This window comes from Colletotrichum fructicola, assembly GCF_000319635.2.
Source record: "Colletotrichum fructicola Nara gc5 chromosome Unknown KSG_Nara_v1_contig10, whole genome shotgun sequence".
Lineage (NCBI taxonomy): Eukaryota > Fungi > Ascomycota > Sordariomycetes > Glomerellales > Glomerellaceae > Colletotrichum > Colletotrichum fructicola.
Window position 1 is genome coordinate 1,293,446 of NW_027094060.1, and position 14,034 is coordinate 1,307,479.

The window sequence follows — 14,034 nt, forward strand, 5'->3', positions numbered from 1 at the left end:
CGGCGCGTTGTTGCGTTGTTCTCTTTCTCGCTCTCTTCTGTCCAACGTCGAATGATACATTCGCGCGGCAGACAGCTGCCGTTCGAACCAGGTCCAGATCATGTGTAACAGACGATCCGCCCCCCGTTCGTAACCAGACTCGACATTGACAATTTTTTTTCTGAAGTTCGATACACGCTATCACCGAGGGCCTGACGTGGCCTTGGCGGGAAGTGGGCGGTAATCGTGACTTTTGGGCGCGCCAGTGGTTGAGAGAGAAACACATCACGGACATTTTCTCCTGTTGTTTTTCCAAACGGGACCAGCCCCCCGGCCTGCGCTGCTGACGACGGTTGCAGCAGCAGAGGGGGCAGATGGGAAAATCCCACGGCAAATGGGCGCCTTCGCGGCAACGACATGCCGCACGAATTGCGACTCTGGTGTAGGAATGCGCCCCCCAGTAACCACGATTCCAATCTGTCTCTACTGCACCGTACCCGCTAGCGCGTTGCTTCACATGCGGCTCAAACGGCATGTTTTGGCACTCTCTCTCCTCCACTCTTTTACTGAGGTGCACTAAGAGGTAAACCCCCTACACCCCTGCTGCCTCCAACGTCAATCCCAGCACCCACGCATTGTCCGTTTCAGCTACCCCCCAGCCCGGACGCGACGAAACACTGCTGATCGATCGACAGTACAGCTTAGCTTAGCCCAACACACACACACACACACACACACACACATACTTTCTCTACGCCTGGAGACGGATAATGCCTGGGATCTTGGCCAGCCTTCTTCTGTTCGCCGTCTCGACCTGGCCGCCCTCGCCCAATGATATCGTGAGTCGCAATTGCTGGCGTCGGTCACTCGAGGCCTCGAGGCCAATCGTTTTCGCAGTAACTGTACCCAAAAATGGCACTTACAGCGGAGATTCGGGCCCCCCTCCCCCCCTTCCGTTGGCCCCCATACAATAAACCTTGTCAACGCAAGGGGGGAAAGAAGGTGATCTCGACTGCTCTTAATACAATCTCTGGTAGGAGAATGGCAATCATGTGTGCCAAGATTTGATGAGAGGCGGGCCTGCGATGTAACCGCAGCAGTCGAGCATAGCAGATCCAAACGCACATCCCCTTTGCGCTCCCTCTTGGGTGTGGTTCACACCGTTCAGCAAAGTCACTCTTCCTTTCCCGCGGTTGTTCCGAGGTAAGGTAGTCTCGACACACTCGCCGGCTCGCTACCGCTTCTCTTACACGTGTATACGTAGCCCAGATACACAATTCAAGCTTCGAGGCGGCGCTAGCGCTTGTTTAGCTGCCGTCCTTGCCTAGCCTGGCACCTGGGGAAAAGAATGGCTGCCGTGTTACCCTACAGGAGTGACAGGAACCTATCCATCAGTGAGATCTGCCCCCTCCCCCGAGGTGGCTAGTCTAGTGGGAGATCCGCATGTGAGGCCTTGGCGATTTGCGGCTCAATGCATCCGTGTCTTGGTCGAGTCTGGAGTTGAGCGAGTGCACCTGGCGACATGCAACTACGGGAGGAATCATCTTTTCAAGTACAGTGGCGCCCAATAACGGACCAAGTGGTATGGCGTCGTTACGGCGATGCAGGAAAGTCAGAAAGAATAAAAGGGGTCTTGGCCGAAAGATGCGCCAAAACGGCGTCTTCTGCCGTCTCGCATTCGTCTGCTTTTGTGGTGTACCGTCCGTGATCCTCACCCGCGGCCGAAGGTGAGCCGAAAAGGTGAAGAGAAAGGGAACGAAAGAAAAGAAACGGTGGCCACCGCTCCTTCGCGTCGTGTCCGTCCAGCCAGTCGCCTCTCCATCCGTAGAGCCGTCGTCATCTCGTCGTCGGACCATACCGCGATTGGAGGGGCGAGCAGGACCAGGCTTGTTCGATCTTCCTCTCGTCTCTTGCACCTCGAGAGTCCAACAGTCCTTGCTCGCTGGGCCCGTTGTCGTCCGGAAAACTCTGTCTGTTTGCTTGTGTCATCCCCTCTTTCCGATGCCATACGTCGTCTCCCTTCGAGGTCTCATGCTTGTCTTGACGAATACCGGCTTTCGCTTCCGCTTCGGCCAAATTTTCTCTGTCTGACTGGCAGCTGGAGAAACTGCACTTGTTGCAGCTAGCAAAGGACGATGAAGTGGACTCCCGTAGCCGCTGCGAGATGCATTGCTGCTGCTGCATCTGAGCGCGCATACGTACCCTTACGACGAGACATCACATCCCGTAGGCATATCGGCGGTAAAGCCAAGAATGGCCAGATTTTCCCCCCTTCTCTGTATTTTCCCAGACATGTCCTGCAGATACTGATGCCCGTGATCGACGTCCCCGCAGCGTTTCCTCTTGGCCTGCCCCCCCAGGTTCCGGGATCCCCTTCTCTTTTTTTAGGGTCACTCTAGGAGAGAAAAAAATCGCACTAACTCCGTTAGCGAGCTAGCGAGCCAACGAACAACCGCCAAACGGCAATATTTGGCGACGGCAGCGACATGCAGCGACAGGGCCCCCCCTAGACGGTGTCCGGGGGGACAGACGTCGAGAGGTCGAACGACCAGTCAGGCCGCCCCTTGGCATCCATTACTAACGATACTCTTCGAGACGACCTTGCACATGGTGTCGCCTCAAAAATGACAAGCTTCGACACACGCAGTTGTGGGCGCCCCCCCCCCCCCCCCCCCCCCGACCCCAGGCAGAGTTGTAAGGCGATACCAAGACAAGACGTGTGTCAAGTGGGTAGCGAAGGTCAGTTGAGGCGAGTCGCGGGCGGCGGCGCTACCCTACCCTCGCTGCTTGGCCCTGCACAGAATGCTTCTGTCTGTCTGGCTGTCTGCTAGGCCCAGGACCCTTGTTCAGCCCGCCGGAGAATTTCAGGAACATTTTATTTTGGCACAGTGAGAGAGCGTTGTCGTGCTGGCGCCGTGGTTTCTCAGCTAGTCGTTGATCTTTGCGCCGCCGCACATACACATCTTGCACCACTCTACATGAGTACTCCTTGCACAGAAATAACTTGTAACAAAGACAGGTTGATTAAACGCTTGCGTACGACAGAAAGAATGCCATTCCTCTTTCCCAAACTGCCATGAATTCGGAAAAATTAACAGCCAGGGCACATACATAAGGCCAGCCTCCGGCAGGCCCCGAACGCAGCAGGCCCAAGCAGAAACGCTTGTCAATCAACTGCGTCAGGGTTCATGGGGGTTTTACAATGCCATTAAACCCGTGTCGAAAAAGTCTGAATGACAAGAGACAGAACCGAAATGAATAGAAGTTGCGTACGCCAGAACAGGACTTACGTAGGCAATCAGTAAAGAAAGAGAACTGACTGATACCATCTCTTGGCTTGTCCCTGTCTGCATTTTCTCCGTGTCGGTTTTGGCCCACTCCAAACTCACAATAGGGAAGGGAAGGGAAGCCATCCGCAACTCGCCATATCCCTCCCACTTGCCTCTTTTTCACTTTCCTCTAGCCAACAGTTCGCATTGCGAGAGTTCCGACGGCCGAAGAATGGCTGCCGGGTCCTGGGGTTTTCTTTCGTCTTCCCTCTCTCTCTTTTTTGACGCAGAATAGCGTGGAATTCTAATTTCATACCTTATCTAGCTGCTCCGTTCTGGATAGATTTCACGTTTAAAAAGGAACATACTGCATAATGCGTATTCATCCGCGTCACCCAGCCAGCCGCTCGGGTCGGAGCATAACGCCGAACCTGACGATGGTGTAGGGAATGGCCATGATGGGGAGGGCATTTCTGCTTTTCGGGAGGCGGTCCCGAACGTGGTTGTCATGCTCGCTTCGTCTTTTTACTTTTGCCTGTCGTGCTGCTGCTCGTCTTGCTAGGTAAGGTAGGTTCCGACGTTCGTTGCCTTGGGTTTCTAGACCACATCACCCCATCGTCCGCTCTCATGATACCTTCACTGTGCTTCTGGTAGTTCGCCTCTGCGTGTGCCATGGTTCATTAGCGCCTGCCAACGTGGACTGCCATCTCGCCAGACGCCAGGCGCTGAGTTATAGACTACCTGTATTATTCGTATCGTCGTCGTAATCGAAGCCATCATCGTCTTTCTTTCCCCATTTCTCTCGGAAATGCCCATCCTCCTAAAAAGCCAATCTCCCGATTCCTCCTCACCCAAAGACCTCAATCATGAAGTGGTACTCTATCTTGCTCCCGTCGTGCCGCCCCCGCACCGTGAGCTGCCGGCACTTGTCCGCCAGGATCTCCCCGACAACCGGCGCTCCGCAGTAGAACACACCGACCTTCATCTCTTCGTCCTCCTCGTCGGCGTCGTCGTAGGCGTCGTCTGCCTCACATGCGACGGCCCTTCTTCCCACGCGGCTGCTCGCCCCATCCATACCCCCCCGATCCCTATCCATATGCCCGCCATCCCTCCCATTGGCCAGACGTCCGTCGCCTGCAACACCACCGACGCCGACGTCGTCGTCGACCCCGTCGTCGACCCTCTGCCCGTCCACAGTGCCATCCACGTTGCTATTTTTCTCTCCGACGTCCGTTCCCGCGTTTGACCCGTCGCCAAGCCTGCCACCACCACTCTCGCAGGCATTTCCGCCGGCCCCCTCCCTGCCGCCCTTCCTCAGCCGCCTGCGCGCCGCCCGGAATTGCCGCATCTCCTCGTAGTGCCTGTCCAGCACCGCGTCAAAGTCCGGCCGCCCAAACCGCGTCGCGTTCAGCAGGCCCGTCAGCGGCGACCGCGGATGCTCCTCGGTGCGGTGCATCTCGAGCAGCCAGCGGTACACGTGCGTGACGATGTCGCGCCGCTTCTGCGTCACGTGCGTCGCGATGCGGATGTCGAGGTGCTGCTGCGCGGCGCCCTCGTGCGCGCGGTGCCACGCCTGGCTGCGCGAGACGGCGTTGAGCAGGTCCGCGATCCAGAGCAGGTAGTTCCTGTCGCGCACCGTCCAGTGGAAGTCCACGCGGCGGTAGTCCGGGGCGAAGGACTGCGAGTGCGAGGGTGGCGGCGGCTTCGCGAGGGTGTTGGGGACTTGCTTCTCGTCGTGGACGGGTGCGGTCACGGTCGTCTCGGAGTCGTGGCGGTGTTGCTGGCCGGCGGCGTGCGTAGGCCCCCCGTGCTCGTCGTCGTCGCGGGCTTGTAAGTCGGCCAGGATGCCGGAGAACGGCGTGACGCCGATGCCCGAGCCCACGATGATGGTATGTCTAAAGTCGTAGAACCTTTGCGCCGGCGCGCCAAAGGGGCCATTAATCCCGACCTCGATGCGCGCCTCCCCCGCCTCGCCGCCCAGCTCCCGCAGCCTCTTCGTCCAGTTGCCGTCCGTCTTGATATGCAGCTGGAACTCCCTCCCCTTGCAGATGGATACGGTGAACGGGTGCCACTGGAAGGCGCTGATCTCGGGTACCTGCAGGAAGACGTACTGTCCCGCCTGGTATCTCCAAATCCTCTCACTCGGAATCGTAGCCGTGATCTCGACCGTCTCGCCGTCCAGGACCTTGAGCGTCGCCGGTATGCGGTGGAACCCCGTGCCGACGCGCACCAGCCGCTCCGTGAGGATGAGCAGCGTCGGGAAGGCGAGGAAGTAGCCGAACATGGGCCACTGCAGCAGCCCCGCTGTGCCGTGCGCCATCATCAGCCCGATGATGGGGTACATCAGCAGGTGCGAGAGCTGGAAGAGCTCGTAGTTCCAGCGGCGCACCGGCGGCAGGCTGCACAGCGCGAGGACGTAGAAGAGCCCCAGCGCCGTGATGCCAGTAAACCCCGGCAGCGAGCGGACGTACTCGACATACGGCCGGGGCACCATATCCGGCCCCAGGACCGCCGCGACGCCGTCCTGGTTCGCCGGCCGGCTGCCGTGGTAGAACGAGCCCGTCAGATGACCAATCGCGTGCAGCGTTGCCAGCGTGAGCGCGACGATGGAAATCTTGACGTGGAACGCCTGGCCGAGGTCCCAGTTCACGAAGCGCGAGACGCGGTAGGAGCGGCGCAAGAAGGTCGAGAAGTAGCGCGACATGCTGAGGATGAGGAAGAAGAAGGTCGGGTACAGCATGCCGGCGCAGGTCTTGGCGAGGACGACGCCCCAGCCGAAGGCGGCACGGTACGCCGGCGTGGTGGCGTACTTGACGCACTGCCAGACGCCGAAGGCGAGGGTGAGGCCGGTGACGAGGGCGAGGAAGGCGACCTCGGGCCCGTGGACGGCCCAGTAGGCGCGGAAGCGGCGCCAGGGGCGCAGGCGGCGGACGTAGTGTCGTTCATCGTCCTCGGCGGCCTTGTCCTGGCTCAGGGAGGGGACCTTCCACTCGCGGACGCGGGCGGCGAAGACGGCGCGGGGGATGCGGATCTTGCGGGGGTCTTCGGAGTCGTTTTGGTGGTCTGCAGACGGCTCGTCGGAGATTCCCATGATGGAGCGGAGAAAGTCATGGCGGAGACGGTCGTCGGCGGAGTCGTGGGACTTCCTGATGACGTGGTGTGGTTGAAGCTGGGAGGAGGGCGTGAGCTCGTCGTGGGCGGCGTCGAGCTTCGCCTCGACCTCGGCGTAGTCGATGTAGCCGTCGTCGTTGTGGTCGAGGTCGTCGAGGAAGGAGTTGATCTCGTCTTCGGTGAGGTACTGAACTCCCTCGGCGGGGTCTGTAACGGGGTGCTCTGCCATCGATGGTTCTCAGGGGCGGGCTGAGAGGTTCTCAGAGACGATATGGCGAGCGGGAGGACTCTTCCTCCATGGGAGAGACGGGACGAGGGACACCATGGTGTTTTGTATCTTGGTGCTCCAAAGAATGGTGGACAACTCATCAGACGCGATGCGCTTGGCCTTCTGGGCGGTGATTTCCCGTCTCCTTCATGTGCTGCGACCGTGGTGTTTTGGTACGGGCTGGAACCGCGTCGCAGTACGTCAGCCAGGGGAGCCAAGAGTCTTGGTGTTTTGGCGTGTACTGCGTCTAGGCACTTCAGGCGACTTTCCAAAGGTGAGATCATCGTTCCGCATCGCGCCTCTTGGAGCCTCTTGGGCGCATCTCCCAAGCTGTCAGTGACAGTACATTCTCATGATCCAGACCTCTGATCGCTTCGCGCCGCGTACACGCCGGCACCAACCTTGTTGTTTTTTCTCCTATGCCGATTATTGCAAGATTTTGTACCTCACGGGCATGACCTTTGGCCCGAAAAATGCCATGCCAAACCGCCCGTCTTGGCTTTTCTTGGTGTTCGTCCGTCCAGTTTTTTCTCCCCTGAGATTCGATGGGCATGGCTGTTCTTGTCATACCGGCGTGCTGTGATTGGCTTGATAAGAAGGTTTAGAGCGATCCAATTAAGCGGTACAGCGCACGGACCAATGACGCAGTCAATGCTGACCTCTCTCCAACCGTGGCTGGCTGTGGTTGTGCGGTGCGGTGCAGGTGTTTGGTGACAAAGGCCCAGTACGCCGGGGCCTCCCGTCTAGGGTCCGGCATGTGCCGGTCGTCCTCGACCACCTCCCAGGCCTGAATGGAATTTCCGTTCAAGAAATACCATCAAATATAACATGATCACTGGTATTCGTAGAGAGCCGCGAATATTGCTCGGTAGTTCTTGGGATAATGGTTCTGGTCGCGTTCTAGAAGATGTAGGACTCGCCGCAAGCTGACCTGCCTAGTCCTACAACCAAGCCCCTCGCCATGACATACGTAAAATCCTCACGCCCATCTCCCGCCCCCGATCCTCCAGCGCACGCAATGTTCTATTTTCGACTCGCATCCCGACCGTCCCACGTGTCTCCTAGCCCACTGGGAAATCTGACATCTCTCGCTAAAGCTGACATCCTCTTACGTGGAGAAGACTGAAGGTCGCTCAGCGGTGAATACACAGAGCGTGGCTGAGCCGCTGCACGCCGCTTCTTTCTCGACACCTGCCTGCACGACACTGGTCGGCGTTAAACGAAGGGGACATTTGTGAGAGACACATTCCCAAGAAAATAACAGGCCTTCCTCGCACCATATTTTGTAGAACTACCAGAGTCCTAGGACGCTGCAGCCTAGGACAATTAGGTAAACCCACAGCTGAGCAGCCTCAGCCCAGGGATCTGCTCCGCATCGCGACCCGGCGCCCTGCGACGCTGTGCACCGCGATTATCGGGTGCCCCGCCGTCGCCCACCCCCATCAAATGTAACCACCGCCGTGGGCCATAAGAAGGTCTACATTCCCGTGCAATCGCATATACAGCCATATTCCCCTCGTTTTCCCAGTCTCGAGGTGTCTGCCTGCTGGTTGATTCTTGATCATCAATCCAAACCGCAGCATCGGGCACTCCAGGCAAACATACACCTGCCACCGACGCTGACCGACCCCACTTCGCCAGCCAAAGATCCAAACGGAACCCCGCCAAGCCCCTCCCCGGCCGCCGCAGCTTCACCGTACCACCACCGCGCCTCTTACCCCGCCATCAGCCGGCCCTGGCAGAGAGCCTCACTGACGCCTAATCACGAACGCCTCACCTTCAGCCGTCCTCATCACCAAATCCCCTCCCCCCAAACCTCACCTCACAATCCAATCCTCCTCATCTTCCCATCCCAAACTCCCCAAAGATGGCTTCCCCAACAAAAGACCGCATAACCTGCCACGTCCTCGACACCTCAACCGGCACCCCCGCCCGCGGCGTCCGCGTGCAGCTCTCCACAACCACCACCGCCTCCTCCTCGCCGCCCCCCGCGCCAGGCCAGCCCGCCCTCCCCAAGACCTTTGAGTCCCTCACCGACGACGACGGCCGCATCAAGGCCTGGCTGCCGTACTCCTCCTCGTCGACCGCCGGCGAGGTCCCCGTGTACACCCTCGAGGACGTGCTGGGCGAGATCAAGGGCCCCTCGCGCTGGGAGCTGCGCTTCGACACGGCGGCGTACTTTGGCGGCGACGACAAGACCTTCTTCCCCGAGGCCGTGGTCGTCTTCACCGTCCAGGAGGGCCAGCATTACCATGTCCCGCTGCTGGTGAGTCCGTATAGCTATACGACGTACCGCGGCAGCTAAGCGCGGGTTGCATGGGTGCGTGGGCACATGGAATCGCGGAAGTTGAGGGACCTGGGTTAGTGAGGTACGCGTGTGGCATTTGCACAGACAGGCATTCGCATGCGTGTAGCAGCGGAGAACAAAACATGATATCCAATGGTGCAAGAACCTTGCAACTCAGTGATGTGATTACTAAAAATCTGCTGGTTAACGATAGTGTCTTCATCGTCCCATCCTAGGTTATCCCTCCTTGAGAGGGAATGTGTATCCCTGCCTGCAGGGCGGGCTTCGACAGTGACGAAAGAAGAAGTCGAGGGGAAGATGTTCCCCATGTTCCATTTTGAAGTAGCCCGCCCGTTGTTGTGTACGCCTAATCCCCATGTTCCCAAGCCCACCAGTAACCCGTCCTATAAACCCATGAATAAATAAAACTCCACGCTTGCGCTGGTAATGTCTGTTTTTACAAATTTTCGGCCGTGTCGTCATTTGCGTTGCGTTGTCTCAACGCTCAACTTCTTGTCGTCGTCGTCTTTCGGAGCGGAATCCTTCTTGGCGTCTCTCGCAGGAGTTTCGGCCGTCGTGCTCTACTTCCGCCAGCCGAGCTTCCTAAACAGACTGCCCTTGCGTCCCGTCTCCGATGTCACTGGTGACAGATCGCCGCTGTGTGACAAGATGCTCTCGGCACCGTCCTTGCTGATGCGGCCCGCGGGCAGGCTGGTTTGACTGGTGTTGGAGTGGATGTCGTGTTCGAGGATGGCGGTTGAGTCGGCGTCGCTGCCCCCCATCTCGCGGTACATGGCGGCCATTTGCGGGGTGATAACACCGTGGCTGATGGTTCGCTTGTGCTTCTGGAGGAATGAGCGGCGTGTCCTGGCCATCACTTTGCTGGAGTCGATATCATCCTGCGAGATGACGGCGTTTGGTGAGAGGTTGGCATCGGGGTGTGGTAGTGTGGTGTTACGGTCTGGGTTGGTCAGCTTCAATAATTCTAACTTGACCATCTGATGGTTAACATACCTCCGTTGAAAGGTTCAGGAAAGCCAGTGTTACGAAGGCTGTTTTGGCTCTTCGTGCTCTTGGTTGACGGGCTTCGTGGTGTGGCGTTCATTTTGTAAGGCTCTGCGGTGATGCGATCTTAGTTTCTGTGGGGAGTCGATCGAAGATAAAATAGTGCGAGATAGTATGCGAGATGGAGACGGTCGCAGGAACGGTCTTGGTCTTGAGTGGCTGATATTCAATGGAATAGTAGCGTCGTGGGGAAACAGAAGATAGAAAAGAGCCGGGGAATGAGTGAGTGAGAGACTGCTCTCTGTTCAGACTAGGCGGCAAAAAGGTGTTCAGGAAACGAAACTGGAATATCGGAAGAGACAAAGGCGGAAATAAAGACCAGACTGGACCGGGCTTCAGGGCGAGACGCCGACGGGATTCTTTCTCGTGGGTTTATGAGATGTTGCCGTTTGATCCTTTAGCGTCTTGGGCAATTACGAATCCCCTCCCGAAAAAGGCGAGACCAGTTAATGAGACCGGCAGGCCCAGGAACGAGACGAGAGCAGATGCAGCGGTTGGCAGTTGGACAAGCGAGACGACTCGACTGCAGGCAGAAATCGACTCCTCTTTTTTTCGACGCCCCAACAGCCGCGGGAATGGGCGGGGGGAGGCAAGTATTTAGAGGGGTGCATCAGGTGCTGCACCGCACCAGCGCATCGAGGTGCGGGTGTGGCTACTGGCCTATGCTTCTCTCGCCATGGCTGCATCTAGCAACAAACACGTAACGTCCCGCCTCTTGGGCTGTGGAGGTGTGCTGCGTCTTGTTTCTCGTGTGTGTAAGGAAGGTATGGACGAACAGGTTGCCCGTCGCTCTCGCTCCATGACTGCTCCTCGCTCGGGCTCGGCCTTCCGCTTGCAAAGTCGAGTCGAGCGCAGCCATCATCGACGAATGACTGGCCGCAGCAGCTCCAAGCAGTGCAGCAATGCCAGCAAGAGACTGGGGGTGTGCAGGGGGAGGCGGGGGAACAGAGTGCCCGGGAGAGCTGCAAGAATGCACGCCGCTGCTGCTAAGGCACCGCTCCGGCTTAGGTTTGTTCCCGCTGCACCTCAGAGGACAGACGAGCACTAAACTCGCTGAGCGGAAGAATGGACAGCCTGAGAGCCTGGGATGACCTGCATGAGGGACTCGGCCATGCAATGCACACACAGTTGGAGGTCATGGCCGGTTGTGTTTGGCTGTGTCATGTTCCTCGAACTCTGATCGTGGCGTCTTCATTGGATGGGGACGGAAGTGCTGTGCCCGTGGGAACTGTCCCAACCGCCCAACAAAAAAAGGCAAAATACCACCGACAACAAGCACCAGGACGACGGGCACGACAGGGGATGGGTGGGAGCCTCTGCTTCTAGAAAGCACGGATGACCCGGCGGCGTGTCCGCAAGGCGTTTCCTCTTTTGCGGGCCGACGAATGACGAGTGGAGGATGCAAGGGTTCCGCTGGGAGGCGGATGATGCCAGATGGATCGGGATGAAATGAGTGACGGAGGATGGTCGGAGGATGGAGCTTGGTGGAAGAAAACAGGCAGGTAGGAAAAAAGAGACATGGCAAAAAAAGCGAGTTGTGGAAAATGGCATGGCTTACCTGGAGAGGCCGAGGCGATTGGCGCGAAGCGGTGCCGGTATTCCGGGACTGGGCGTCAGAGGTGGAACGCGAGGACTTGGCCTTGGGGTCTTGGAAGGCGGTAAGACGGCGGAGAGTCTGGGCAGAAAGCGGCGGGACGGAAACACGCTGGCACGCTGGGTGTCGAGGGCGGACGGGCGAGTGTGAGCGTCTATTACACCGAAAACGTATCCGCGTGACGGGCAGGTAATATCCAAGAGACGGGGTCGAATTCGGTTCCTTCTTGACGAATGATAGAACCAAGATGACGAAAGGCTCGGTGAAAAGGGTCCTGCGTGTTCTCCACTGAACAAGCGCGCGGTAGGGAATGGGCTGTTTTGTTTTGTGGGCGAACCGGCTTCTGAGCGGAAGAAGCAAAGAGTCAAGAAATGCTGCGACGTCGATGCTGAAACGGCTTTGCGGGGGTCGATGAGGCAATCGTGGAATGGGCGAGCCATAAGCCGTGTGGGAAGGTTGAAGAGATGGCAGGAGCAAGACGGAAAGGTTCGTGGAAGCAGGGGCGGTCGTGGTTATGAGTGAGCGTCGTTGGTCGTTATTATTGTTCGTCGATGATCGTGCTCATGTTGTGGTCTTTGGGCGTGGATGATGTGGGCTATGATAGTCGGTTGACGTTGCGTTGGTTATGCTGGAAGTGGAGGCGAGTGATGACATTCAGGTGGACAAGGCCACAAACACGGGTAGCGGCAACCCGGTTCGTTTATATCATGAGAGGGCACAACAGACGTCTGAAAGCGAGCGAGGGAGAGAATGCCGCGGCCAGCAGGATACGGACAGGATAGGATAGGATACCTGCGATGATCACCGGGTAGCATCTGGCATCTCTGGGTCCGCAAGGTCAACCCGGCTGGTCGGTCATATCCGCAGATGGCTGGCAGGTACTTGAACAAAGGGGGCAGAAAGGCGTGCCCGTGCGGTACCTTTTTTAGCCTCTGCAATAAAGGTACCCAACGTGCCTTCCAATTTACCTATCTCTATCTGGTGGACGTGTTTGCTCAACGACACTATCTTCATTACTAGCCAAGTAACGTCCAAGTCTAAAGCAACAGATCGCAATATGGCAGGTGGCCGGCAATCGTCCGTGACAGTGCAGTCCCTGTTTGGCTTGGAGACCTCCCGTAGCAAGCCAAACCTATCTCTGACTGGCCCAGCGATGTGCTACTGCTGGCGTTAGGGAGTCGCTACTCATGTCCCCCAGAAACCTGCCCAAAGAGAGTAACGATTCGCCCTCCTGCCCTTTGATGATTCGACCAAGTTCCAACAACCCCAGACCTCGTCAGGCACTGCAAGCGAAAACACCCGTCGTCCATCGTCACCTCGCTTTCTTTAGCGTTCCGATGATCCAACGGCAGCTGGGCAGAGGCACTGGCACTCACGCACTGCAGCGCTGCAACACCACTGCTGGCAGTCTGTCAACCTGTCTCGCTTATCCTTCTCCTCACTGGCCCGGTGTGGCAACATGTGTCGCAGCAGACCTACCGGACCACGCTGACTGCAGACAGGTTTTCTGACGAGTTTCCCATCGCTGCCAGCAACATCGGCATCCACGTTGACGGGCTGATTGGCTTCTGGGCGCCTAGCCCTATTCCCCAAACTGCCTGCAGTAGCACCTCCAGGGTAGCAGCAGCCACACGGGGTATCCGCGCTACCTAAGCTAAATCCAACTATGCTTCTTCTGTGCCATTCTTCGCTGGCCGATACCGCCCCCGATCTCTGCGTCTTTTAATCTAATAAGGCTAAGAAGGGCTGTACACCGAGCCTATTGCGGTAAAACGAGCCGGTGAGCAATTTGAACAAAACTAAATGAAAATGCTTCACCAAAACACCTCAGGGACCCGCGGTCTCCAGCACTCGTCCAGCGTCCTCGGGCCCCTAAGAGACCCACTATCCGTACTACGGGCCCTCTGCGCCTGCCTCTCCCAGCTGGACTCTGAGCCTCTCTGACCTCCCCTGCCCCCTGTCCCCTGCTCCTTACCTCATTCAGTAATCGACACCAGGGCAACCTCCAGTCCCGGCTAAGGAAGCAGCGAGAACTGAGGGGCTCACCGCTGCCCGCAGGACCCTGACGACCTGACTGACCTCAGTGCCCTCTCTGGTCCCCCTCACCTGCCCTGACGACACCGAGCAGCTGCGCCTTGTTCCTGATTGGCCGAGAGCAGCCCCGCCACACGAAAGCGGGTCCGCAAGAACCCCGACGATTGTCCCATTGGCCACCGCGATGAGCTAGGCCAAGACCAGCCACAGCGCTCGCGTTACGCGGCCCCCGTGAATCTTTTCCATCATTCTTCTTTCGATGACCATTGACGCCGCCACTGTCACCATGTCGAATCTTGCCAGCGCAAGCTGATAACCTGCTCCACAACCCCGTCGACGCGCCGAACGGCAGTACGGCAACCCCGACCCCCGGTCCCACTGAAAAACCTCCGTCTCGCATTTTGAGTTGGACCCCGTCGGTACCTTG

The 14,034-nt window shown here is 58.0% G+C and overlaps 3 protein-coding genes across 3 annotated transcripts; 1 reads left to right on the top strand and 2 right to left on the bottom strand.

Annotated features, from left to right (window-relative positions):
• Nucleotides 1-4,095: 4,095 nt before the first annotated feature.
• Nucleotides 4,096-6,588, bottom strand: noxA-1 (Superoxide-generating NADPH oxidase heavy chain subunit A; the record flags this gene model as incomplete). The annotated part of the gene is made up of 1 exon (XM_032033394.1): nucleotides 4,096-6,588. One exon carries the CDS (start codon nucleotides 6,586-6,588, stop codon nucleotides 4,096-4,098), a length of 2,493 nt encoding a protein of 830 aa, XP_031887351.1.
• A 1,906-nt stretch (nucleotides 6,589-8,494) lies between these two features.
• CGGC5_v015847 (putative 5-hydroxyisourate hydrolase) lies at nucleotides 8,495-8,932 on the top strand (the record flags this gene model as incomplete). The annotated part of the gene is made up of 1 exon (XM_032033395.1): nucleotides 8,495-8,932. The coding sequence occupies one exon, from the start codon at nucleotides 8,495-8,497 to the stop codon at nucleotides 8,930-8,932; it is 438 nt and encodes a 145-aa protein (XP_031887352.1).
• A 563-nt stretch (nucleotides 8,933-9,495) lies between these two features.
• On the bottom strand, nucleotides 9,496-10,019 carry CGGC5_v015848 (uncharacterized protein; the record flags this gene model as incomplete). The annotated part of the gene is made up of 2 exons (XM_032033396.1): nucleotides 9,496-9,875; nucleotides 9,929-10,019. The coding sequence occupies 2 exons, from the start codon at nucleotides 10,017-10,019 to the stop codon at nucleotides 9,496-9,498; spliced, it is 471 nt and encodes a 156-aa protein (XP_031887355.1).
• Between the last annotated feature and the right edge of the window lie 4,015 nt (nucleotides 10,020-14,034).